The sequence below is a fragment of the Micropterus dolomieu genome, linkage group LG09, assembly GCF_021292245.1.
Source record: "Micropterus dolomieu isolate WLL.071019.BEF.003 ecotype Adirondacks linkage group LG09, ASM2129224v1, whole genome shotgun sequence".
Lineage (NCBI taxonomy): Eukaryota > Metazoa > Chordata > Actinopteri > Centrarchiformes > Centrarchidae > Micropterus > Micropterus dolomieu.
This window is the reverse complement of record NC_060158.1, coordinates 25,506,917-25,533,975: the sequence shown is the minus strand read 5'-3', so window position 1 is coordinate 25,533,975 and position 27,059 is coordinate 25,506,917. Positions and strand designations below refer to the sequence as shown.

The following is a 27,059-nucleotide window of genomic DNA, read 5'->3' as shown; positions in this document are numbered from 1 at the left end:
GAATGCGAGGTAGGTCGGCTGTCAGGTAACAGTCACTGGACTGACATTATACCTATTTTATTTATTATGTGACATTTAATAAAGCATAACGTTATTACACTGCAGTGATGTTGTGCTATAGTTTTAACACAGCCGTACAGTAACTTTAGTCTTGTTAGTGTTTACAGCTAACAGCTGATGAGAGTTGTTCTGGGTCCGCTCAACTTGACCTGACAGGGTTCTACGGGAAGCCAAATTACCTCGGAGGTCGTCTCCTCTCCAAAACAAACGGACCGGTCATTAAAACATTAAAACACAGCCACATAGCAACGTTAGCGTAACGTTTACTGATTAGAATTGTGCTGCGGTTAGTGATTATTTTCATTATCATTCATTTGTGGTTTAATTTTGAATATTTTGCCTATGAAAGTAAAAAACAAATGCTCATCACAAGTTCTGAAAGCCCTAGGTGACATCTTTAAATGACTTTAAATGAAAAAGAAAAGCACCTAACCCACACAAATGTTTGATTTTGTGCTTGATTAAACCTCTTAAACTATTAATCTAAAAATTACTATTATTTTGTACATACCCATTTAAGAAATGATCAGTATTGGTATCATAAAAATGTAACAAAAAGTATCATATTGAGGTTTAAAAGTTTGGTATCCCTATCCCTAGTCGGTGCTTTGTGTGTAACAGATGATGGAAAACACCTGTTGTAAAATCAGTGATTGGTGTGGCCAGAAGCACATCAGCGTTTTCTCTATTTAATGCAGCAGGTATAGTATCCTGGATTTATGCTATGTAATATTATAAATGTCCACTACATTGTTTCTATGAACCTGTGAACTCAGGAGGGCAACTGTAAAATATTTTTTCTCTCCCTCTCTAGAAAATTCTCCTTCTTCCTGGACGCCTCAGTCCCGCTCTGACACAATACTCTCACTTTATTTGATATCTCGCCTGTCATTTAAAATATATTCTTCCAATTGGTCAAAACAATCGTAGGCGGAGTTTGTTTCCAGGAAGTGAGTAACGTGACTACGGGCCTCACATTGTCGCTAACTCAACTTTTCCCTTGTCATTTCACCGCTAGCAGTTTATTCAATCTTTTCATTAATCCACAAGTATGGGTGATGATGAAGAGAAGTATGACGGCATGCTGCTTGTTATGGCGCAACAGCACGAAGGAGGGGTACAAGAGGTAACTCAGTGTGTTGCTAACAAACTACAGCTATCGTGCTAATGTTGAAGCTAACGCAGTTAGCCTGTAAGCTAGTAGGCACATCTCGAATGGATGGTTTCACATACCGAAAAGGCAAATGTTGTCAGCTGTTGTACAGGTTTTGGCAAATGCTGTTCTCATTATCAATATGCTTATTTGCTGGACAGCCTAACCTTTCGTCTTTAATAGGTGGGCTGCTCCTCGAATTCGGCACACATGTGACTAACAAAGTAGCACTAAACAGCTGTAGAATAACGTTACAATTTAGTTCTCGTTAAACTCATTTTCTAGAGGTTGTATTTTACTGGAAGAAGAAGTTGTGAGTAGTCATTATACAGTTGTAACGTGAGCACTGAGATGCTGGGTCATGTTTGGGTGACGTCAAATGTCACACGTAGTCATGCCAATCAAGTGCAAATGAAAGTCATAACTTGTTGGATGGAATTACTGACAGGCTATTTTTCTCTCCACAGTTGGTAAACACATTTTTCAGCTTCCTCCGCCGCAAAACCGATTTCTTCACCGGTGCCGAGTCAGGTGCTCCAGAGAAGGTGAGCAGTGCTTCTGTATCTGGAGCTTCTGTGACATGCGAGTCTACCTATTGTAGTATGCAGTGAGAGGCACACCCCCACTTATCCCTCATGACTCTCTTTCGCTTTCTTTCAGCTAGTCAAAGATGCTTTTGCCCACCACAATAAGCTAGCGCAGAAGGCCCACAAAGAGAGGCAGATGAAACAGGAGAAGGAAAAGAAAGAGAAAGCCGAACGAGCTGCCAAGCTAGCAGAGGAAGAGAGGAAGAAGAAAAGTGACGACGTCCCCAGAATTCAGGAGCTGACTGACGAAGAAGCAGAGAAACTTCAGTCTGAACTTGACAAGGTAAAATGTTGCTCTGTTATAATAAAAAAAACTGCAGTAATTTTGTTATGAATAGTCGATGTATTTATTTTGTGTAATCTGTTTTAGAAAAAGAAAGAAGAGGAGAAAATGGTGGATGTAACAACAAATGCAGAAAAGTCATCTGACAAAGCAGAAAAAGAGAAGGGGGTGAGTGCACAACAGTTAGACAGCGTGAAATGATGAAGAGTTCGGTGCTGATGAGCAGCAAAATCTGGTTCTGCCGACGTACTCACACCAATTCCCATTTCCCCAGTCTGACTCAGAAGGAGAGGAGGATGAGAAGGACAAAGACAAACTGAAGCCTAATGCAGGAAACGGAGCTGACCTGCCAAACTACAAGTGGACACAGACCCTGTCTGAAGTTGATGTGAGTGCCTCTATGACTTCAGGATAATGCTTTGATACTTGATCATCTCTGTGGAATTCTTCTGCTTCACCAGTTTGTGTTTACTAAGCCTCTCAGAGAAGGTGACCCTCGAGTCAGCAGCATATCGCGATATAGACCCTCTCCTCATTTTCTGTAATAACAGGTCTAGATGTTCAGACTTGTATGTAGACCTCTATTGTGATGAGCAAGTGCTTGCCGCCTGCACCACTTGTCTGCCCACTACTTCCCATATTTAACATGACATGTTTTCATATTTTTATTCAGACTTTTGCCTGATTTTATTTTTATTTTTTTCAAAGATGTTGAAAGATCGCGGTGTTCACTTGAATGTCATCAGTAGTATTTGCACACACCCTTTACTGGGCAGGAAAGGCCTTGTTATGCAGAATGGCTGGTGGAATTCAGAACCCTAGCAATGTTGCCCTATAGCTCGTTCTTCAAAGGGAGGTTATGTGCTTGTTTGTAAAAGCATTTCTCTCTTAAACCGGCAATATCTGGGTTTTTGGTCACTTGGGGGCAACGGAAACAACAAGAAACACCTTTTGCATTGATATGGTGAACTTGTTAGGAAACAGTTGCTTATTTACACATTCAGCATTGGGTGGTGTTTGTGTCCGAATTAATAATGTAAGTCCAATATTCACTCTGAGGGCAATATCTGGCAGCTAAATATTCACCATCTAAGCGCTAGCTTTGTCTGTCTACTTATTGGGGCTAAATGTAATTTTATTTGCTGAAAACAGCTGCCTCCTTCGGCTGAAAACGACGCTATGAGAGCAGTGAGAGTGAACTAAAACAGTAAGGTTGCAGGTGGACAGCTAAACAATGAGCTGATATTCTCTATAAAGCTGCTTAAAGCCGAGGGGAGCTGCAGAATCAGAAGATAAGTCTCTGTTCGTTTATCACTACGAGCGATCCCTTTCACATTTTCACTTCTATAATCAATGTTTTTTTATTAAAACATCGACTGTAGCTGCCACACACACCAGCAGCGGATGACGTGTGTCAAAACACCATAACCCATTCTTTTGTATGTAAGACCACACTCTTTTTTTTTTTCTTTTGATTGGGGCATGTCCAGTGTGTGCTCAGAGGTCACATCAATCACCATGTGGGCGTTGCACTTTATTTACAGGTTGTACAGAAAATCGGGGCTACAGCTTTTTTTGAATGGTAACACCTTTTTCTCCACAAGACAACATAAATTTTTTATATCCGTTACTAAAGAGGTTTCACAGAGAAACACTGGTTTTTCTTTGACAAGTGGCTTTATTTGTGGCGCACACAGATTTCTGCAGATGTTTAAATCATTGTGTAATATGTAATTGGCTACGTTTAGTAAATGTATCTGTCACCGTTCATCCATGGGTGACTTGTCGAAGCATGTTTGTACATAAATGAACCCAATCAACAAATGTGAAGCTTCCAGAAGAGCTGTTGGTATGATGGCATCCTTTATCTGCCTAGATCCAGTGCAGCAGCGGGCGAATCTTTTACGTGTGACCGTGAATAAAACTGGATCTAATATCAAATATAAATTTTAATGTCCTCCTTCAGCTGGCTGTGCCTTTCGATGTGAAGTTCCGCATTAAGGGGAGAGATGTAGTGGTGGACATCCAGCGACGCTCCATCAAGGTCGGCCTGAAGGGACACCCTCCTGTTATTGACGGCCAGCTTTACAACGAGGTGAAGGTAGAGGAAAGCTCCTGGCTCATCGACGACGGCAAAGTTGTTACAGTCCACCTGGAAAAGGTAAGAACAGAGTGTGTGCGGGTTTATGTAAACAAATTATGTGTGATGAAGAGAGAGAAATTCCTGCTGAGTTGATGAGCCCGATTCATATTCTGTCATTTCAGATAAATAAAATGGAGTGGTGGAGCAGGATTGTTACCACAGATCCAGAAATTAACACCAAGAAAGTCTGTCCAGAGAACTCCAAGGTAAGGGGTGGAAATTTTTAAGCCTTTAGCTGTGTTCTTCCTCCTGTACATCTGCATTACCATATCCTGCCCCACCCTCACTGTGTGTTTTTCCTGCTGAGCAGCTGTCAGACCTGGATGGAGAGACGCGTGGTATGGTGGAGAAGATGATGTATGACCAACGGCAGAAATCAATGGGCCTGCCTACATCTGAAGAGCAGAAGAAACAAGACATTCTTAAAAAGTAAGTCTCTGGTGTTGGCTATAAAAATCTTTTCGTTCGCTGTCAGCTGACATATTTGGTGTTTTATTGGGTATACTGTATCCACAGTCAGTTTGACAGAAGCTTTATGATGTATAAAGATCTTCTGAGTGCATTTGAAAGCTGCCTGTCTAGTTTTGCCCTCTGTGTTGGCTATTTCTGCACAAGGCCAAGCTCACCTGCTGTAACTGTTAGTGATGGAGGATGGTGTGTCGTGTGCAGACGTGACTTTGTTCAAATAGACACATGACCAGTTGTAATCTTTCACTCTCAATCAGTAGCAACTGGCGTATTATCTTTTGTTTAAATTTCCCTCTCTGATGGTGTTACATGGTAACTCAAGTACAATACTAATAGGGAACCTCATTTAGACTACAGGGCTTCCAGATGATCCAAGTGAGTTTTTGAGAGCTTTAAAGGTATTACTGTGGTTTTGCATGTTTTAGCCCATTGACTACAAATAGCTGATATTTAGAAAGCGGGGCAGCCGATGGCCGGTACATAATTCAGATATCAAATAAAACCTGTTTATTCCATGCAGAGAACAAACTAATATACATGGTTTTCTTGACCAGTAACGTGTTGTTTTAGATGGAATTTGAAATTGAAAATAAATTTTATTTTAGTGACTGTACAGCTCCATGATTCTCTACAAATTAACAATAAGATATTTAACGCTAGCCAGTAATGGTTTTAGATTAGATCTGCTGACATTTAGAAAAGAAGGTGGTGACTGGGTGAGCTCCAAACAAACTTTCATCACCTTCCCAGAACTCACCAGGGAGAACGATAACCTCGCTCCACTGCAGCCACACTGACAAGGCTCCACACAGATGTGTCTGCAGACATTTTTAGTTTATATACTCGTGAGTGCAGGTATCGGCCGAAGCCAGTTATCTCAAAATGCCATGGCAATAGGGCTAAACTAAAAAACACCAGTGTGCCGTTTTAATTTGCATATTAAAGAACTGCTACAACTCCATGCTTAAAATGCAGGGTTGTATTAACCTTGTGAACATAATGTGACAAGATTGTTCAGAACATGTCAGAGCTGTGGAGGACGCTCTCTTATCCCTGTTTGGTTGTAAATGGCCGGCCTTCCTCCTGCTCTCAGTTCAGACCTCAGGAAACATGTCTGCTGCTGAGATGACCACCATGACCTGTAGTCAAGATCGCTGTGCTCACAGTTGTTCTATTGAAACAAAGTTGACATTGTGTCTGTCCAATCAAATGTGCTGTCTGATGGTGTCATCTCAGAGGTGTCATGAATATTTTAAAAAGATTAAAGAAACTATTAGACATGTGGAGAAATAGATGAGAAAACAAAAGTGACATCCACCAACACCAGTCTGTCATTTAGAAAAAGTATATCTAAATGAGACGAGGAATTGCTCATATCCTGAAAAAACAATTCATTGTGATATTGAAATGATTCGGTATTAAAGTAGTTGGGAATATGATTTGAATTAAGACTGGCTGCATCTTGCTTTGAGCACGTGTTTTCTTGTTTGTGACTCTGACATCTGTCTCTGCAGGTTCATGGCGCAGCACCCAGAGATGGATTTCTCTAAAGCCAAGTTCAGCTGAGACTGGCTGTTGTCAGGTTCACCTGTAGAATCTGCGTTATGATTCATGTAAATCATATCGGAGGCACTGTCGGGCACCAACCAACATCTGTACTCCTGATACTGGACACGGTTTAGTTGACTAACATGTCTTAAGTGCGTAGGCTCATGCGTTTTGTTTTTGCCATGATAAGGTGGATGACTGCAGTGCCCACAATTCTCCCTTTGCATGTCCTCTCAATATTTAAAGATGTGTCTGGATTTTTTTTAAATAAATGAATATAAAATCAAAGCGATTCCCGAGTGGTTATATTGTTAATTGTAATTCTTAGCCTTTTTACTGGCTGTGAATTTGCAAGTTGGTAACCTTGAAGAGTTCATGGCCAAGACCAGTGATTTTTACCAGCCGCCAGGGTTGATGAACTCAGCAGGTGTATTCTGTTTGGATCTCATCCAAAGGCTACTGGCCTACAATGAGAACAAGGTTGTCACCCTGCAGGTTAATTGCATAATACTGGAAGTCCTGATGTGGAGCCGCTGTGCATGGTTCTGATTCCTTCCATTGAAATCGTCAAAATTTGCTCTTAATTTATATTCTGTACCAATGAAAAACAAGATATAATTATCTATGCCCAGGCAAAAAATATTTTTAGTTTTTCAACCACAAGGGGGCAGTGTTTTCTTTAAAAGTAAAGACTGCTTTTGGGAGGTTGAGCGTTATCCTGCATCATTTATATGCAATAAGTTGTAGAAAATGATCTCCTTGAGGAAATGAGTTTATCTCATAGCTTTAAGTGAGTAACTCAGGATATTTTTTGCTTAGTTTTTATCTAATTTGTAAAATTACACTTGAGTGTTCTGAAGAATTGATATAGGAGAACTAAAGTGGAGAATGACTCATACACCAAGTGCCTTATACTTGGAGTGAAGTGATTAACCTTTAAGAGCAGCTCTGAAGTAATTCTATATATATGAGTAATCACATATGCATAGGGAAGATATATGACCATGGTCCACTCAGTGATGTGTTATTCTGCAGAAATGATTTTTGAATGAAGTTGTTTGTGTGGAATTAGCTTTTAACAGGTTAAAATAACTGCAATGTGATGTGCTGTATAAATTAATGAAACAATGACAATTTAACTGCAAAGGGGGGGGGGGGCAGGGTAATTGCTTAGGCAGCAGCTGAAAAGCCAAAACCACCCTAATCTAAGTCAGTGGTTCTTTTTCATGTGAAGGACCCCTAAACTGATACAATTTAGACCATGGACCCCCTTTTGACTTTGTCCCAGGGTCCAGCATCTGATAGGTTTTTTGCTTTTGGATGTTTTATTACATAAAGTCGATGGAACCGTGGCATCCTGTCATTATGTTACACATGGATGCAATCATAGTGCCAAGAAATTATTCCCGCTTTTGCTGGGGACCCTCTGGAACTCCCTCAAATTCCCGGACCCCACTTAGAGAACCACTGTTCTAAGTTCTACGTGAGTTATGCATATGGCTTAAGGTTATGGCCAATATTATATTGTACAGTCACTAATCAGCAGCAGTAGGAAAACAGTTAACAGTGATATCAGTGAGACAGGATTTAAAACAGTAATGCTGGATTACATGCATGCATCATGTCCAGTGATTCTCTGGTGCGACCATAGGCAGTTTGAATCCGGTGAATCCGTGATTACAAATAAAAACAAGCCTACTATAAAGAGAGATGATTACTGAATATAAATACATTAAATCTTGCTGGGGGGGAAATCTGACCATAAATAATGTCAAAAACACTAAATTTGTTTTAGCATTGAGCTCCTAATAACATTATCAGATGGATGGTTACTCCACTCATTGTTCGTTCTTGTCAAAACCTGGCGCCTACCTTACCCACTATGCAACGTGGCTGCCAACAGTTCAGTGGGTGATTTGGGTGCATTCTGCTGATAGCGGCTAATGTAGCCTCGAGCAAAGATGAGGAGCGGGCTACAGAGCTCTGTTAACATACCTTTTATTTCTAATTCAACAACCTCAGTTTTTGGTGTTTTCAAATGACCAACAACACCATCTGATGCTAATCAGATTTCACACAGCTCCCTCTGGAGCCTAGAAAGACTTCATACAACTTTTTTTTTTTCACAAACACACATGTAAACAGACTTTGTGTGTAAAATCAGTGGCGATGTCCTTTATGTTTGCGAGCGGAAGTGAAATGTAAGGATCTTTACTGTTTACTTTCATCAAAATGATGTGAAGTTACTTGTAATTATCATCCTGACACATTCATATACAGTAATTTATCTTTTCAAATGGTACCGTTTGTGACTTGTGTGAATGTGGTGAGTGACATGTCGCCTGAACCCTGAGGATAATCAGCATGTTGCTACCAATGAGTGAAAGACACAGTTTCTCACTCAGACCACACTGGATATCATGCACCTCTGCTAAATGTTACTTCAGTGAGGACCAGTTTGCTTACAAGTCTTTTCTGCTTGTGTGACTGTCCACAGCTAACTGGACTGGCCTGTCAGGATGGTGAGAGGCTATCACCATCACTGTGGTGACCGGAGGAAACATACATTAGCTTATGCTGGCTAGCAAGTCCTCCTAATGTGTGAAATTGCTCATGTAGTTCAAAAACACTCCTCGGACATCTGTCTCATCGATACGGGACAATAGTGTTTTTGCAAGACTGAGCTGCTGATTACAGTGTGCAGTTCACCATGTATGTTACCAAACAGGGAATTCATATGTAGAATTCTGTGAGCAATTCACCCAAATAATGATTTTTCTGATACTGCGGCGTTAAAAGAATCCAGTTTTTATTTTTCACAAGGAAAAAAGAAAATGTTGTGTTTCTGGACATCTGACAGTAGTCCAGTATTTCCTTCTATATCTACATAGGGAAATTGAAAAAATACACATTAAAACATAATAAAAGTTACAGTGCAGTGTACAATCAGGGTTAAAAGAGTTAAATGGAAAATAAAAACAGGCTGAGGGGTTGAGCAAATAATTGAGTTACAATATGAATGTTTAAACGTTTGTCAATATGGACATGCTACAAATCGTTAAATCGATTAGATTCTCCACAAATCAGTTGTTCAGTTAATTTTATGGAAACAATTCAGATTTACCGATATGGTAAACAAGTGAGACAAAAACAGCCAAATTGTTATACAAGTAATATTCAGAAGGTTGAAGTAAACAATTTGATAGTAGCTTATTTCCCATCTTTGCTGGGCAAGAGTTTTGTGTGAAAGGGGTTAGAGGCCTGTCCTATATAGTTTCTGCAGGGCGAGGGGCTAGAAGCCAGGGCTACTAATTGAAGTTCTACAGTATGCTAAAATTCTTTCTACAGCTGAGGAGAACTGCAGTATTGGAATTTATTTCAATCTATCACATTACCCAAAGTCATTTCATTCATTGTTCATAGAATAATATTGACTTGAGCAGCTTTAAATATATTCTTTGTTCCAAGCAGCCATTGGTTTCCATTTATTTCTCTGCTCTTTCTATTAGTTCAGTTGCATCATTACTGCATCATAATGTAGTTGTAAATGCAGCTTGGTGTGAAACATCTGCACTACATTACCATGCAACAACAGTGTATTTATTGTTTTCTGTTTTCTGTTTCTTCAATGCGACAGTGACAGTTTGGAATTAGGGAGAATATCTAAAACACGGTGGTATCTGCAAGATTTCTGCCGCCAGGTCTGAACCTCAGGGGTCCGAGCAAAGTAGCAGGTTTCAGGTCAGTTTGGGGTCATTTTCTTGTGTAAAGCTTCGGGCTTAGGTTGTGTTGGATAAAATGTATCCCTTCTGCTTTCTGACTGTGCCAATTGTTTGCGTCCATGAGAGTTACGTGAAATTTGCAAAAACCCAGAGGGAAGAGGGAAGGAGACAGAGTGAGACAGAGCGTCAAAGCGTTGCATTAGCCTGGAAGCTAATGGTCAATTTATAAGGAAATACATAAATTCAGGTCAGTTTTGTGTCTCAAATTTGGCAGTATCAGTTGTGTGCAGTCAGCCTGCAAAACTCTGGGTTGAAAAATATCTTCAAATTTGATCTTAATGTGTTCATCATGAAAGTGGAATTCATTGGAATCTTCCAGAAATGTATCTGAGAGAAAAAAAAATACTATTCAAGACCAGAGTTGCCTCTAAGCATCATGGCAACCTGTGACTTATAATCACACTGACAAAAGAGAAGTTGTCAGCTATCAGTTGTTACCACATTTGTTCCCAGAAATGTTATCACCGTGCTTAAAATGCACTGGGAAAAAAAAACAAATAAGATGCAAGTATTCTGGGGATCATTGTAGTAGCCCAACTTCTAGTAGTTGCATTAACTGCAAGGGAGGCGAAGCCAGAGGGCTGATGGGATTGCAGATGGGAAGGGCGGCCGTATGACTGTGCAGGGGTTGAGGGCACAGAGGAGTCTGCTCAGCTGAGAGCAATGTCTCACCAAGGTACCAGAATTTCTTCATTAACGAAGACACACAGACATCAGAGGGACGGGGTTGAGGTTTTGGGGCGGACAAGGAGGCGGTCTGCAAACACATCTCCCTGCCACTGCGCTGACTCGCTGTTCCAGACTTGACGACTTGTTTTTTGGCAGCTGGCCCCTCGTAAATCTCCTGCAAGGCCTCGCACAATGTGACTTGCCGTCATAATCGTGGTGTTTGCAGAGGCCGCAGAGGGCTGCTCGGTGGCTTATTCCTGGAAGTGGAGGGATACGTGAGGGGACAACAGGACAGAGATGAGACAGGAGGCTGGCCTCCTCTTCATATGTCTAACTACAGTCCCTGACTGGATGTCCATTCCTTCCTTCAATAATTGATATACTTTGTTCATACAATTAAAAAAACTCCAATTCTGTTACTAAAACAGAAAGTATACACTACATCTCTTCTACAACTAAAACTAATTAGTCCAGTCACAATGAGGCAACAGTGGCCCAACCTAACATCTGCATCTGTTGTTTAGAGTGCTCCGTTCTCCACACCTGGGTGCTGGGCACACTCTGTAAAGCGTATTTGGAACACACACTTCGAGGGGTGGAGAGGAGGCCAGTGTGCAAAGTCAAACTCCAATTGTCAATTAGTGAAGGCCAACACAGGCTGCAGGCTGGGGTGTACAGAGCAGATCAGCCATCTTGGGAGGACAAAAGCTTCAGTCAGCTCAGGATCCTCAGATCAACACACACACACACACACACACACACACACCATAAGAGAGAGGGCATAGATGGCTCTGTGCCCAGCAGGACCTGTTTATCGCTCCAGACTGAGCAAAGACCATCAGCAAACATCCTCCCCACTAGGTCTGGATAACTGCCCATAAACATACACACACACTGAAGATAAACACAGCGGCTCAGTGACTCTTATTTCTGGCTTTTATTGTTTATTGAACATAACGAGTCATTTTCAAACTTTCAAACTCCAATTCTATGAATAATAGCTATAATGAAAAGTACCTCAAGGCGATATTCACTGTACTATATCTGGTAGGAATTGTAGACACACGGTGTAACATTTTAGTGATGGTCCAATAGGATCCGCAAATACTGGCTAAAAATAATGTGAATTGTTCATTGGACCAGTGGATCAAATACTGAAGACATGAGAATAGAAACTATATAATATATGAGAAATGCCTAGTAAGACATTGTCAGTGACAGTGTCCAGATATATATATACAGATATATACAGTACTGTACACATATGGAAAAAAATAACAACTTGTGTGTGTTATTCTTTTAAATATGATGTTATCCTGATATAAATCCATATATATTTTCTTCTCACCACTTTGTTAATTAAGCTTTGACCTACCTGCAACTGGATGATTCTGATGTTGATTATCTCAAAAGGCATCATCTACAGATGGAGGTGGAGTTCCCCTTTAAGAGCAAGACTGAGCATAACACTTTCTATGTTAAGAGTATCTTCATTTACTCATTACTTAGCAGCATCAGGTCTGTGTCTGTCAGTTGGTCGTTCAGTCCACAACATCGGTACAGACTAAAATGTCTCAACAACTCTTGGATGGGTTGGAATGAAACTTGGTACAGACCTTTGTAGCTAAGCTAAGCTAAAAACAGACCAAAACAGAACTAAAAGGAGAGTGGATATTGAACTTACTTTCATTTGATGATCAGAATCACGACTCCAAATGAATGCTAATGTCGCTTTGTGTCAGCTGGATATGTTGTTTTGTAGCACTTTCTCCACTTACGGGGATCATTTGCCAGATGTTTAGTTTTCATCATTTTTCGCTGCCTCCAAAGGGGTAAAAAAATACTGATTGCAGCTTTACAGAAGTAGTATATTGTAGGTACTTTATACTGCTACTTCACAACAATTCAGAGAAAGTTAAAGCTAGGGTTGGCAAATTTTTCAGAAGCACTTATTTTCTTATATTTGTTGAAATTATCTTTACATACTAACAGCATGTGCTCTGTGCTTTATGTAAAATCCAGTATCAGTGGCTGTCACAAGCCGAATGAAATTATTTGCTACCTGCCCGTTAACTCACTAGTTAGTTCTCCAACTATCCAAGCTTTAAGTTTGTAGCTAATTAAGATTTTGCAAAACATAATACCTAATACCTAGCACATTCTGTGCTCTGGGCAAACTTTTTTCATTTTACTTATTAAAAGCTCTAAATTAAAACCTCTTGTGCCCTGACGCCCCCTGTACTGGGGGCAGCATGCGATTTTTTGCGCTAAATGCAAATGGAAAATTCATGAAATTAATGTCTGAAACTACTATTGCATCACACTATCCATGCTACATACCTTTGTGAAGCTAGGAGGCTCAGCTAGAAGCTCAAACCAACCATTTTTATCCATACCAAAAACACGTCAAACACCAAGCATCTAAATAAGCCTGTATCACAACATCACTGTACATGGCTGCAGTTATAAGCATCTGGTTATCTCTATCAGCTGAATAGCTCACATCACTCAAATCACCAAAATTACAGACTAATTAGCAGGATAAAAGTAACAACAAACGCGCCAATATACATACTTTGGAGCACACGGCCTTTTTCGTGGTCTGGTAGCCGACCCATAGTAGCTACATAGACATCCAATCAAGGTCTGCTCAATCCGGATCGATTGATGTCCCCCCGTCACTGTGGGATGTTCCGTTCTCATGCTACACGCCTGTAAAGCATGGGTGTGCTTTCGGTCACAGGAATATTGATTAATATTCACTGCTTTTATCAATATTTTGGAAACTTTATGTTATTTGGAACGTGGTTGTATGGACAGAAATAGTGTTTTAAAGATAGCTCCAAATAAAAGTCAACATTTAAACAGTAAATGTTGCCAAAACATGGGCATTCGCCTGGTATATTTAAAAAAAAAAAAAAGTATGCTAGAAGTTGTATTTTAGTTTATTTTCTTCAAATTTACAGTTACAATTGCATTCCAGGTGTATTATTATTATTATTATAGCATTAAAACATCGTTTTTTTTTTACCAGGAAAATGAAAATCATGTTTTCTTTACTGCATCTCCATTTTGTCTGTAATAGTAAAATAAATATGTTAATTATAATGGATTTATATTCCTTGGCTTCTGACCTTTCAAAGAAAACCAGAATCATGCATCTAGGACAAATAGTTGAGGAGATATTACTGATTTATTTTGGGTATGTTATTTTAGCCGGAAAAAGGTGGCGGTGACCAAAAGGTGCTGCACGTTTATTTATTACAAACAAAGTGCTAACAAAAATCAACACAAATATCAGCTGCATTTCTATTTTAATGTCAAAATTTTAAAAAGCACATTACAATGTCTGGGCATAATTTTTGAGCCCTAAGTGGCTGACTCTGTCCCCGATTAACTGCAACATTAAAAACCTGCTTGAACATCAGTGCACCTGTAAAAATAATATTACGAATGCAGAATAATGATATAACACTGTGCTTAATGAATACCTGTACGTTACTTTAGTATGTTTGTTGTTTATATGTCTGCTAAAAAGACTTGTTGTTCCTATTGGCCTACCGGATCTTGCATTAATAATGTGGTGACTCAAGTGCCTTCTTCTATGAAAAAAAATAACGCTCAGTGATTTCATCTGAATGAATATTTAGATTTCATTTTGCCTGAAGTGAAAGTGGTCTGTCACAGAAGTCCACATCTCATTTGACAGTATAAACAAAGACATCTACTGTAGTTTGTTCAAGCTAATGGCGATACATTCATACGTTTGAGAAGGCAGTAAAGTGGAGGTTTTCAGAGAGGGACCTTTGCTCCTCTGTGATAGGCCCCGCCAGCTGCAGGTCACGTTGCTGCTTCATTACTGTTTGCCTGTGGCACCGTGACCCTCCAGCCTTCATTTGCACCTCGGTGAGGACCACTCCATCACTGTTCAGGGGCCAAACCTCTGTGGGCCTGACACACACATCACACCACTGACATCATGAGCACATGAGCTGGGGATGGAGCTGAATCAACCATAAAATACTTTTACAGTATATTTGACTGTTTTTACCTTTGTTTTGGTTTTTCCTTGTCAAATGACCACAGTAGTGCAAATACTTATCGTTATTTTTATTTAATTTTATGTTTTTTTAGCTTCTTCTGTGAAACCAAATACATTTATATATGACATGGTGTTTAAAATTAGCCATGAAATAATTTTAATTACATTTTATGTGTTCATGCACTCTTACAGTGACGTATGTTATTGTAAATGATTTAGAATACTAGAGATACATTTAATGCATTATACAGTGTTGCATTCACAGCTGTGTAAACTACGGCTTCAAGTGAGTAATGATCAAAATGTAACCACTTACCATTACAGACAAAAATCCATTCCTTTTTTTTCAGCGTTTTAAAGCCTTTTGAATGACTTCTTCCTTGAAAGATTGTTTCTTCATCTAACTTATACACCATATAACTATATATATCTTGCCATGAACCTTTTTCTCATTATAGAAAGGTGGTTAAATTCATGTTGCGCAAACTGGACATTTGGTAAATTGAGCTTGGTTTGTGTCCACCATGTTCCTGCTAGTAATGCAAAGCTGGCTTTGGAGCAATAGACGTGCTAATATTGTGAATATGTTAGTTCACTGCATTCAATCCCAGGTGTTAGCATTTTGGGTCCGTATTCAGTACCTTTGATTTTCGTCACATGCAGATCTGAATGTGTTAGCCGTACGTCGCACCATAACGCAGATTGTAACAAAAGGGTGCCAGCGGTGGAAATGTACCCCGACAGATTTCTTAAACTGGACACTTCTCCATCTCTTTGTCATTTCAATTACATGTCAGAGAAGCCACATTCACTTAGCGTAGCTGTGCGGAAGCCGTTATTTAAAGAAGGTTCATATCGCGGGGCTGAAAGTTTGGTGAGAGGGGTTTGTTGCACGAGGGTAATGTGAGAGTTACACCTCAAGGCAAAACCTTCAGATTCAAAATGAGAATATATGAAATGTTATTTTAAGTTGAATGCTTGAAAGACAGTTTTCTTACTGATTATACCACAGAGGCCCTTGTTTCCCCTTTGACCTTACAGATCACATGATTTCTTACAGGATTATTGTTAATGTACAAAGTGTTTGATGCTTTTTCTTTTTCTCTGCGTGTTAAAAGCTTTGTTTTGGGGGAGAAAAAAACAAGCTTAAAGCTAAGAAACAATACATTCCTGGAGTTCAGTACATTTTACAAGGTAGAGAGTGTACACCAAAAAGACGAGATGAAACCCATTTTTGAGAAAACAAACAATTTTAATTTATTATTAAATGACATAAATAAAACTCACAGTGAGTTCAAATACAAATAGATAGTTATGTACACGTGTTTGTGCGGGGGGAGGGCTGGGGGTCTTTAGGCCTGACAAAACCCTGCCAGGATGCAGAAGGCACTTGTGTCTCTCCGTCCGATCTTGGGACGTTTATTGCAATCAGAAAAGGCATATTCATTTGGAAAACACTGGACGTTAATTTATTCTATTTACACACATATACACATTTATGTTAGCAGAACCATGTCATCTTATATATTTAAGAATAAAAACAAAAATATCAAGGATTTTTCAGTTGAGTTTGGTTGTTTGGCGCTAAAGGAGATTTAAAAATAGGTGTAGTAAACATGTTATAAATGTGTAATAAGCATGTTGGGAATTACTAAGAGCAAAGAAGGAGTTCTGACCGTGCAGCTATTCTAAGGCTTAATATTCTAAGGTATGATATTGTCCAACATGGAAGGAGATGATTGTCTTTGCACATCAAGTTTGTTCAGAATGACTCCAGCCTAACTTTAGCCTAAGTGTTATTTAAATCAGAGGCCCTGGAATGAATCATCTAAGCTTTTTCACAAACTGGAGCCAAAAGGGATCCTTGCAGGACTTGTGATTTCCACATCTTCTCCAGAACCTTTCATGTATGTCTTTAGTCCTGCTCCTTCAGGGACGTTGGAAGTTTAAGCTGCTGCTCAGTAGCTCTGAGCCACCGGCGCCCAGGACGCGGTCAGCCTGGCGATGGAGCTCTCGAACTGGGCTTCCCCGACCCCAACCTCGCTCAGGCTGGGGTCATACATGGAGGAGGGAGAGGAGACGGGCAGCGAGGAGGTCAGGCCCGTGTAGGAGGAGCCCCTCAGGAACTGGGAGGTCAAACCTCCAGGTATGGAGCCTGAGGCCGAGCCTGAAGGGGTGAGGGTGGTGCCGGCTACTGACCACAGGCTGGGGTACTGACTGTGGACAAGAGAGACAAGAGGGTTGGTGGATTTTATTATTTTGGTGAGACTTGATAATGTCTACTCCAAAACAGAGGGTTTTATCCAAGCCCTTAACATGTACCCAGTTTTCCTCTGTGCCTATACTGACAAGAGAAGACGCCTGGGTGCTTAATAGTGTGGGACAGGGGGGTATAGAAAAGGCTCTGACATCGAACCTGGAGGCCAACATCACTGACACTGAATCGCATTAACTAATAAGCACAAACAGCCTCTTACACCCAGATAAAACTAGACAAATCAAAGTTGAGAAGGTTTTTTGAGGCTGATTTAATTCAGCTTAAATGAAACGTAGAGCAAGAACGCCTGACAGTCTACACCTTTATAATTGGAAATGTAAAGTACTGGTTAAGCAGTCTTACCTGGAATTAGATGTGGAGTTGGTGGTGTGGGACAGAGTGCCCATGCCTGTGGAGTTGGGGATCTGAAGAGCAGACCAGCTGTCATGGGCAAGAGTCCCTGAAGAGTTGTCCATGTAGTTGTCTAAAAGTGAGGTACAGACCGCATATTAATGCCAATTCCTAACATAATATTAAGAAGAAGAAAAATATATATGTATGGTTTGAGTGGGGTCTTACTTGTGCTGGAGGCACGGTGGGTGTAGTGGCTGGGGTACGGGGCTGCTCTGTGGCTCCTCAGGCTGGAATAGCGCTCGCAGTAGGAGCCGGAGGAGTGACCTCCCGTGCCACTGAACTGAGGAGGGCTGCTGCTGGGGCAGATAGGACTCTGGCCAGGGAGGAACCAACCTCCAACTATAGGATCAAACAAAACAAAAATATAGTCATATAACATATCACAGATCTCTGTGAGAAAAAAACATAAAGCAGTTTCAGGTGCTCTGTCGCTGTAACCATAACATTTTTACTTGAAACACTCTCCTCTTTGTTGAGCAAAAGAGAGATTTCTCTACAAATGCTTCCATGCACAAAACTCCTTCCAGCAGAAGTAATTTGCTGTTTTCTTGTGAACATTATTCAGACTGTTCAGAAATGTAGAAACTAGCGGAACTCACGCTGAGAGTAGCCAGACTGTTGGTTGTCCACACTGTGATCAGGGACATCTTTATGGTCGCTCCTGCAATCAAAAACAACAACATCAGATGCTGTGCTGTCAGAACGCTGGCATGTTCATTTGGGGAATGGTTTGAGGTTGAAGCCTATACCTTTCTTTGGCATCCAAGAAGGCTTTAGCAAAGGGATTGTGCTTTATCTTCAGAGCAGTAATCTGTGAGAAGGGCAGGACAGCTGTTAGCATTGGAATTAATTTTCAGGACAAGTTAGTGTTAATAAGGTTTCATGTATATGCACATTCTCCATGCACAACTGACCTCTTCATTCTGGTAAGCAGTGACCGCAATGAACTGTGTTTCGGGGAAAGACTGGCTGCTGATCATCTTCTGGATGCCTCCAACCTTCACAATGTGAATCCTTGGCTCGTATTTGTGCAGAGAATTCAGCATGATCTATGGAAAAATAATCCAAATAGCCTAATATTACTATATATCATTATAATACAGCAGGGCTACTGTTTCACCCACTCAATTAAGTATTTTTCTCAGGACAAGTAAAGATCTAGCAGTAAAGATGTCCTGTGAAAATCACACTATTCCCTTGAATTAAGTGTCTTTCTCTTGATATTAATGATCCACAGTTTCTAAAACTAGTGTATTTTTTCGAAACGAGTATATTTCATATAAGTCTACCAGTGACATATTTAAATGTGAAAGAACATAAAAAATAATAAAAGCTTCTATAAACTATATATCGTCCCGTTATTTTTAGGCCTAATAAAGCTGAAACTTTTTCATATCACCACAATTAATGATAACCTTGGCTGATCATCTCTCACCTGTCCGCCCCCGTTGAGTTTATTGGAGAGTTTCACTTTGCTGAAGGAGACGGGCGCTTTCATCCAGTGCGCTCCGAAGTTGGGGGAGTCCGGGTGGATGTAGACGCAGCTGGGGCTTTGGGGCTCCGGTTTCCCACCGGGGACCCACTCCCCGTTCACGTATTTCCACCGGTTGTTGTCCGCGGCCACAAAATCCAGCAGCACCGAGTACATGGCGTTGGGGTCCAGGCCGCTAACGCTGGCCCTGAGCACCGGAAACATCCTCCTGGAAATCAACAAGGATGGTATTTGTTAGAATGTATTTACTTTGCGAGCGCACTGTTTTATTTCACATAAGCAAATATCCGTTACCTTCTTCACACACCTCCCAAGGCCTCTAAGGCCTCAGGGGCTGCCCTTTTGACAGAACACTTGTGCATGTGTGAGCCTGATTGATATCAAATAAAAACCTGCCGTAGACTTTTTAAAATGTAGAACATTTATACACACTAAATTACACTCTTCACATAAAAAAACACCCGTGCGTAAACAGAGCGTAAAAAGTGCCTGGTTTGTGCGCAAAAGACCCCACCACCGGCCTCCCCACAGGTTGCTGCTTCATTGAGCCTACCTTCCAGTTTTGGTGACAATCATCTCGTTGGTTAACTCTTTGAACTTGGTCCACAAGTCTGCATCATCCAGCGTCAGCTTAATATCCCTCTCGGACGCGTCTCCCTTCTCGCTGCCCTTCTGGAACTCGCTCTCCACGGCGCTGAGGAGATGCTCCAGGCGCTGGTCAGGGTTGGAAGAAGTCATATTTCCAAGCAGTGTAGATAGACCTAAATCCGAGACGTTAAGGACAGGGGCTCACTGACTCTGAGACAGCCGCTGGCAGAGAGAGAGAAGGCCCGAGTGATACTGCTTTCTAAATCCCGAGGCCGCATCATTTAAGGGCCCTCAGGGACCTCATGGGGAGGTGGGGCGTGGTTTGTGCGCACACAACTAGCCTCTCTGACCGGGTTCAACGTCTCCAGACGCCACCCCCACACCAAGGTGAACCTCTCTCTACAATATAGCAGATATTTATAATTGATTTAAAAAAAATCAACCTTTATATTTAGCTTGACATGTGCTTTCATAAACCAAACTCTACTCAAAACTCTGCATTTTTAAAAACACTTTTATAGACTTTTGAGGACTTTGCTATTGGAATGCTGTTGGGGTGAAAGTTTGGGATTTATAGTTTGATACCTACAAATCTATCAGTCTGTTGCATTTGATGCCCTACACATTCAAAGCTGTGCGTTCAAACAAAAGAAGGGAAGCGAGGGAAGAGAGCCGTGCCTTTGAACTCAGTTGTATATTTGCAAATAGTGCTAATCTTTTGTTGTCTCAAATCCACATGGGAGAGGGCTTGTGTTTACTGAGTATGGGCCATTAGGGCAGACTCTGTGTTCCTGTTGTGCCAAAGTGTGGACGGCCCACAAGTGATGCCGGGATTTGCATAATGCGCCTGCATGACCCCCTCTGCGCCTCTGATATTAAATATTTCAGCCAGCTGGAGGCAGAGGCTGTTTCTCTTATTTGAACAGAAACATTAATTTACTAATCCAGAAGTTGTGGAGAATTCTGATGTCAGCCAGCAACACTTCCAAATGGGATCATGTTTATAGGCATACATATGAGACAGAGGTCCCTGAACTGTATGTGGCAACACTGGCACTGAATGCTGTGCTTTTATTTCTCAAAAAGGTCGCTGCCCTCTTTTGCTTTGTCTGTGCTCACCAGTGATGCTCCCACTCTTATAGTGGCCATTCTCTCCTTTTTCCCTCTTAAAGTGAACATACATATAACCAGAAGGAGATAAACACATGAAAATAATAGAAATAGCTAAATTTATTTGACTGTCTGACGTTCTATTCATATAGCACTAAAAGATTCAGGAGATCAGAAATGCACATGAAGGAAGAAAAGTGAACAAGTAGCTACTGAAGATTTCATGATGTTACGTACTTCCTGTGTGTAAGACGAACCGCCACTCCACATCTTTTATCCCTTCGGCGAACAAACTTTAGGGTTTTAAATGTGCACATACTGGCTGCTTGTATGTTGTGAATAATGTGTGTGATTTGTGTCAGGTACTGTTGAAAACATGCTGCTCTTAACTAATTGCCCCTTGTGGGATTAATAAAGTTGATTGAATTGAATTGAATTGAACAAAACCTGAGTTTCTCTATTGCTGCAGATTTAACCATACAACAGAAAGTACTTCAACTTTACCTCGACCTGCATTAGATTGTTACTTACTCATTAATGCATCAGTATAAACATCTAAAGTACAGTATAAGTAATTAAGTTGTTTGATTTTTACTTTTTATACTTTATGCACATTTATTGCCCATACTTCTATTTTTGTCATTTTTTCTAATGGATTTTTACATAGTTTTGGTTCTAATCTTTGCCCTGTAAAAAGTCAGAAATGACTAACTACGTGTGTGATGTATTTTTTGTACTATTTCTTATTGGTGCTACTTTATACTTCAACTCCACTACATTTCAAAAGGAAAGACTCCACTGTTTTAATTGACAGCTACAGAAATAAGCCGGACAATTAGAAAATAGTTTAGAAAATATCAGGCACTGTTATTGCTAAAACTACCCGGCAGTATATAGAGTAGTTAAATTAGCTGCACCTCCATCTGCATCAAAATACTGCTTAAAAAATAATGCATTTATATTACCAGAATGAGAATATAATATACTGCATGTAGTAATATAATGTACTTACCAAAATGTCAGATTTTTATGAGCTACAAAAAAATGGCTCTTTTAGCTTTGTTACGATTCATTTTTTAGTTTTTCTAATGGGTATTTAACTGGTTTAGTTTAAGAAGTAGGATCCTTTTCCCATCCTCAACCCATAATGAAATACATAATCCACCAGAAACATTCAAACTTGAAGACTTTCTCTGACCAGGGATGATGAGTACAGTGTTGTGAATGCATATTTTTACGTAGCGGTGTTGCTTTTGTTTAAGGGAAACATCTGAATACTTCTTCCACCACTGTGAGCCTCTATGTGTTAATATAGAGCTCCCAGCCTCCTGAGCTCCAGGATTCATTCTAATGTTCACATCGGCCCCACTGATCCTGAGAAAGGTTTTAATGTTTCAGGTCTGAGCCCTCTTGTTTTTTTCTCGTCGCCTCTGATTCCACTGTCTGTCTGTACTTGGAATTGAGTGAGGGCTTTGGAGCGCGACTCCACTTTACTACACCACTTCCTCCAGTTCTACAGAGGCCATAAATGTAAAGGGGTTCCCTCACACCTTTCCATCCCGTATCATTCAGCAGCCTCTTCCTTTTCCCCCTGTGTGTGTGTGTGTTTTCTTTTTTCATTTCGGAGGATGAGAGGAAGAGACAGAGAGTGTTAAAAAGCGGCTGCATACAGGACATAACCCCCGCAGACCAGGCCTATAGGCTTCACTAACCCCCAACAGACAAAGTCACACAAACACACACACAGGAAGCTGCCTCATAACTCCAAATTAAGATTCAATTCAGTGATGGGTCCTGTTTGATAAGTCGGAGATGAGTCAGCAACAAAACACTCTCTTGGCTGAACTTCAGCTGTGTGTTGTGGTTGTCAGGTGTTGCCCGGCAAGAATTCTTAAAGCACAAAGCAACACAGAAAACATCCTCACTCTTTGACAGACAGGCCAAGTCCAAACTGGGGTGAAGGAGGAGCATCTCAATCCCACACGGTGAGCGAATGTCTGCTCTGAAATATGAAGTTTACTTGAAAAGGCATGGGAGGTTTCCCACAGGTTTTCTCCTCAAACACACACACAGACAGACACACACAACGCTGCCGCCCGGCAAGCTGAGGGTTAACCGATGCGGGCCCTGCTCTGGCATCGGCACACACTCACCTAGGTGAGAAATATTGCAGAGGTCTGGTGCTTCACAAAGGGGCAGTTATAACGATGCATATTTTCCAGAGGACTTTGCTGAAATAAACACAGGGAGGAGGATGAGTCAGACTTGGGAAGAAGAAACACACACGCGCGCACACACATGTTCAAACACACTCACAAAGTCATTTTTTATGACATAAGTTAGTTACTAGACAAAACAACACAATAACTCAAGCTCCAATGTTACTGGTAAGGACCCACAATAAGAAAGTCTCTGTGGTATAAGTGATACTTTTAATAATGTGTCTGATATTAAAGAGGGTACAGCTCAGTGATGGGTCAAAGTTACAAAATGTGATATATGGGTAAAGACAGTCTCCTACATGACTGTTATTGGCAACTGTGTTCATAATCTTTTAATAACAGTTTTGTTTCATTCTGATCTTGTGACATATTTTGTGTGAGCTGTACTGAACTTTTGTTGCTGTCAGGGCAATAGCCAGGGCCCCCCCTTAAAACCCCTCACAAAAATGTGACCAGACACCAAAAAGGGATTTTCTTAATCTCTGGAATTTTATCTTTGAATTTTAAATTATTTTGTTAAGTTTTACTTAAATTCTGGTGAAGAAAGGCTAAATTATTTATTTATTTATTGGTCTAAAAGTAATCACATTGAAACATTTTGAGCCTAAAATATTTCCCTCTGAAATGTAATGACCTAGAAGTATGATGTAGAATTAACTGTAAAAGTAAAGTAAAATTAAAGTGCAGAATATTTGTCCTTCAGTACAAATCATAGAGGGTATTATGTTGTGTCTCTGACCTTTGACCTCAGTTATTCTAACTGTAGCATCTGAAGACAGCCACCACTTCTTCACATCCCAAAGTAAGCCTACCAATAAAGATTTAAAAGTCCCTAACACACACACACACACACACACACACACACACACACACACACACACACACACACACACACACACACACACACAGCTCCAGCCCTCCCTGATGTGGATTGAGTTCTGAGCTTCGTCTGTCACTTTTGCGTTTCCACTTCAAGTTCAGGAAATCTAAACTTTCCTCTTCTAATCACCCGTCCCTTTGAAAGGGATAAAAAGAATTAGTGGGGACAGTAATTGCCTCCCCCCTCCCCTCCCCTCGGCTCCCACCGGCACTCATCTAGGTGCCCTACAGTAGACCTTGGGACCTTTGCCATGCTAATGATAGGAGGCTGTGCTTTGACACTGAAGGGACTCAGCCAGCTACTTCTGTAGAAGGAGAACTGCTGAGGAGACTACGGGGAGGACAATCTGCTAGCTCTGTATCAAGACGTGTCATTTCATAAAATTGATATGAAAATAAAAATACAGCTCCTATGTGGGAGGCATTTTAATTGTAAATCTGAAGGAAGGCATCGCCGATATGAAGGAATAAAGTTTGAAACATGTTAGGAACTTTGAAATGTCCTCATTAAAACGCCTTCCTTTGGCCATGTGAGGTGTAAAAACAGTCAGACCTGCATCTAAACTTCTATGGCTTTTCATGTTGTTAATCACAACCTCAGTGTGTGACTAAAACCTCTTTATTTCTTCTTCCGAGTACACAAAACAAAGACTTGGCTTGATTTATCTTGGATGAAGTTACATTTAATCAGATAAGAACAGATTAGACGAGAGTTTACTGGTTCCCCGTGAAGAGAAATCCTTTGTTTTATAGTGGCAGAGGGAAAAAGTACAGATGAGTTATTGTGATTAAGAATTTAGTATTTGCACCATTTGAGCAAATACTAAGTTTAAAGTTATAATCACAAATTTCATACCTACAGCAGTCGGTGTTGTTATCCTTAAGACTTTAAGTGCACCATAGAAAAAATTCAGTGAGAAAGTTCATTGTTTACATAGTAATAGTGGATTTTTTAAAGTTCCTAAAGTAAGTCATAATCCTAGCAGTAAGTAATAATCCTAAACTTATAGTACAAGTAAATACAAGTAAAAGTCGGAACAGTCCTGTTGGGCAGATCTTGTAAAGACAATCCTAGATATGGTTGGGTCCTAAAAACTTTATTTTCTGAAAACAAGTGAAAGATTCTGGAGCATTTCAACCTGTTTCGAAATCACAAATACCTTTCGAAAAATTGGCTTAAACTGGAAAAAGGAAGATCATCAGAATCCCCTTGTGTGATGACACATACATGGAATTTCAACGACACAGAGGGAAACATGCAGCCAGCTCATCAAGTTAATACAAGTGAACTTAACATATAGACAAAGCGCAAGAGCTAGAAAACAAAGTATGTAAAGACTCGTGGTGCACATGCACTGTGTGAACCACGAGTCTGGTACCAAGAGTGTGTGGCAGTTTGTTGCTAATCCTTGCTTTTAGTTTTGTATATTATCTCTATGTACTGTGCATATTATGACTCTAATTAAACGAGAAATCACAAGAAAGGAACGCACCAAGATTGAGATCATGGTAAATTTGCTGATGATCTGTTTGGTGGGGTAGTTGTTTCTCACTGAAATCAGGTTCTAAGGAGCAGGAGGCTAGGGTAACAGATCACTCCTTTATGATTTATTATTAGCCAAAGGTTTTCTGACTTGGGGCGATTTTTCGAACATTCAGTGTCCTGTCTGTTCCAGTAATGCAGCGTATGTGTGCTATTTGTCCTCACAGGTTTTATTATGGACATATCTACGGCAGAACAGCTTAGCATTGCTTAAAAGTTTTGAGTCGTCTTATGATCAGCACTACAGACATACAAACACACAGAAAAACGTTCTCATTGGTTTATGCTTTTCCGCCCCAGCAGATAGTGACGTTGCATTTGTACACACATTTTCTTCCTCGCTGCTTTGTTTTTGCCTGTTTCCTCTTCTTCTTCTTTTTTCTCTCTTTCCACAGTGATCAGTGTTGCCTGATGTAAATATGAGCAGCTGAGGTCAGCAGACACCAGTGTGTGAGAAAACACAGTTAAATCTCCTTGCTGCGGCCCCCAGCTGTGTGCACATGCACCCACACACACACACATATTAACAGTAGACCCTGCGGAGTGAGATCACACTTCATCTCCTTCTGACGTGAAGAGGGATCGACTTTGGCTGTGCTGGGAAGCTGTGAAAGACATTAGCAAATATAAGCAGATATTAATCATGGCTTTGGGGTGGATCATCATAACCGGGCCCCGCTGTCTGCTCGGAAGGACTTTTTATAGCCATCTCAGCCTCTCTGCTCTGACCTGGGTGGGTGAGTTTTTTAGAGGGAGGGTTGAATGGGTGGTGGTGGGGAGGGGGGATCAAAAGGAGCGAGGCCAGTTTCCACTGACAAACAGTAAGTGTTAAAGGATTAATGATAGGTGCAGCCAGGAACATTATTTACCCAGAGTCAGAGGACGTGTGACTTCAGAGCTCATCACCTTCTTCCTCTGGCGGCACTTCCTCTCTCTATAAATGCACAATTAAAATGAGATGTTCACACAACACGGTGTCACCTTCTAATGCATGATCAATGAGCTATCAGCATCTTACTGGCCTGTCCCACAATATAATGATAAAAATAACACAATAAGATGGACCAATAATAGTGGCACTGTATTTACAGCATGTGGGAAACCTGGACATGGAGTTTTTGAGAACTGAGATTCAGTGAGAAATGAAAGTTAAGAACAAAACAACACAGGTGCCACTGTTGGATGTTAGGACATGTGCTTTGTGCTGTCATTGCAGCCCCAATACACAAAGCTTCTAGCTAAATCTGTGGTTGTCAACCTAGGGGTTGGGGCCCCCACAAGAGTCGTAAGTTAAACCCGCTGGGTCATCAGGTGATTAACAGGATAAGAAAACAAAATTGTGTGATTTTTTCAGATGATCTTCTTATTTGTCCCTTTTTTTTGTGAATCACTGCCCACTACTGCATCTTCAGACCTCAAAAAAACATTACATTTAAATAAAACAAGAACAAATAGTCACTGTGTTTTTCCCTGTGCAAGGTCAAAGACATTTTTACTTTATTTGATGCTCAAGCTGAGTTTAAAAACAAAATGGTTTTAAATGACAAGTTCATTTCAACTGAATTTGAAAGAACCTTTCTAAATAATGTAAAATAAAATCTCTAATTTCTGTTTAAGATATCTCCTCCAGGCTGCTTTTAAAGGTAAGTTTTTCCACAAAACATCTAACTTAATAGAAATTCTACAACTACATCCAGTGCTTCCCCTTGATTGAAAACTCCATATCCATCCATGTAAATATTGTTCATTTCAAAAGTTGGGTCAAGTTGGGTTTTTTTTAATCGCTAATTTTTTGTAGCAGCAAGAAAGGTCAGGTAGT

At 40.5% G+C, this 27,059-nt stretch overlaps 2 protein-coding genes across 2 annotated transcripts; one reads left to right on the top strand and one right to left on the bottom strand.

Annotated features, from left to right (window-relative positions):
* Window positions 1–836: 836 nt before the first annotated feature.
* nudc (nudC nuclear distribution protein) lies at window positions 837–6,530 on the top strand. The gene is made up of 9 exons (XM_046059742.1): window positions 837–1,186; window positions 1,681–1,758; window positions 1,874–2,083; window positions 2,171–2,251; window positions 2,358–2,471; window positions 4,050–4,244; window positions 4,349–4,432; window positions 4,537–4,655; window positions 6,209–6,530. The coding sequence occupies exons 1-9, from the start codon at window positions 1,112–1,114 to the stop codon at window positions 6,258–6,260; spliced, it is 1,008 nt and encodes a 335-aa protein (XP_045915698.1). The 5' UTR covers window positions 837–1,111; the 3' UTR covers window positions 6,261–6,530.
* A 10,163-nt stretch (window positions 6,531–16,693) lies between these two features.
* tbxta (T-box transcription factor Ta) lies at window positions 16,694–19,636 on the bottom strand. Its single transcript, XM_046059261.1, has 8 exons — window positions 19,452–19,636; window positions 18,842–19,106; window positions 18,321–18,455; window positions 18,156–18,217; window positions 18,006–18,067; window positions 17,572–17,745; window positions 17,356–17,476; window positions 16,694–16,952 (listed from the first exon to the last, which is right to left on the bottom strand). Exons 1-8 carry the CDS (start codon window positions 19,634–19,636, stop codon window positions 16,694–16,696), a joined length of 1,263 nt encoding a protein of 420 aa, XP_045915217.1.
* Window positions 19,637–27,059: the final 7,423 nt, after the last annotated feature.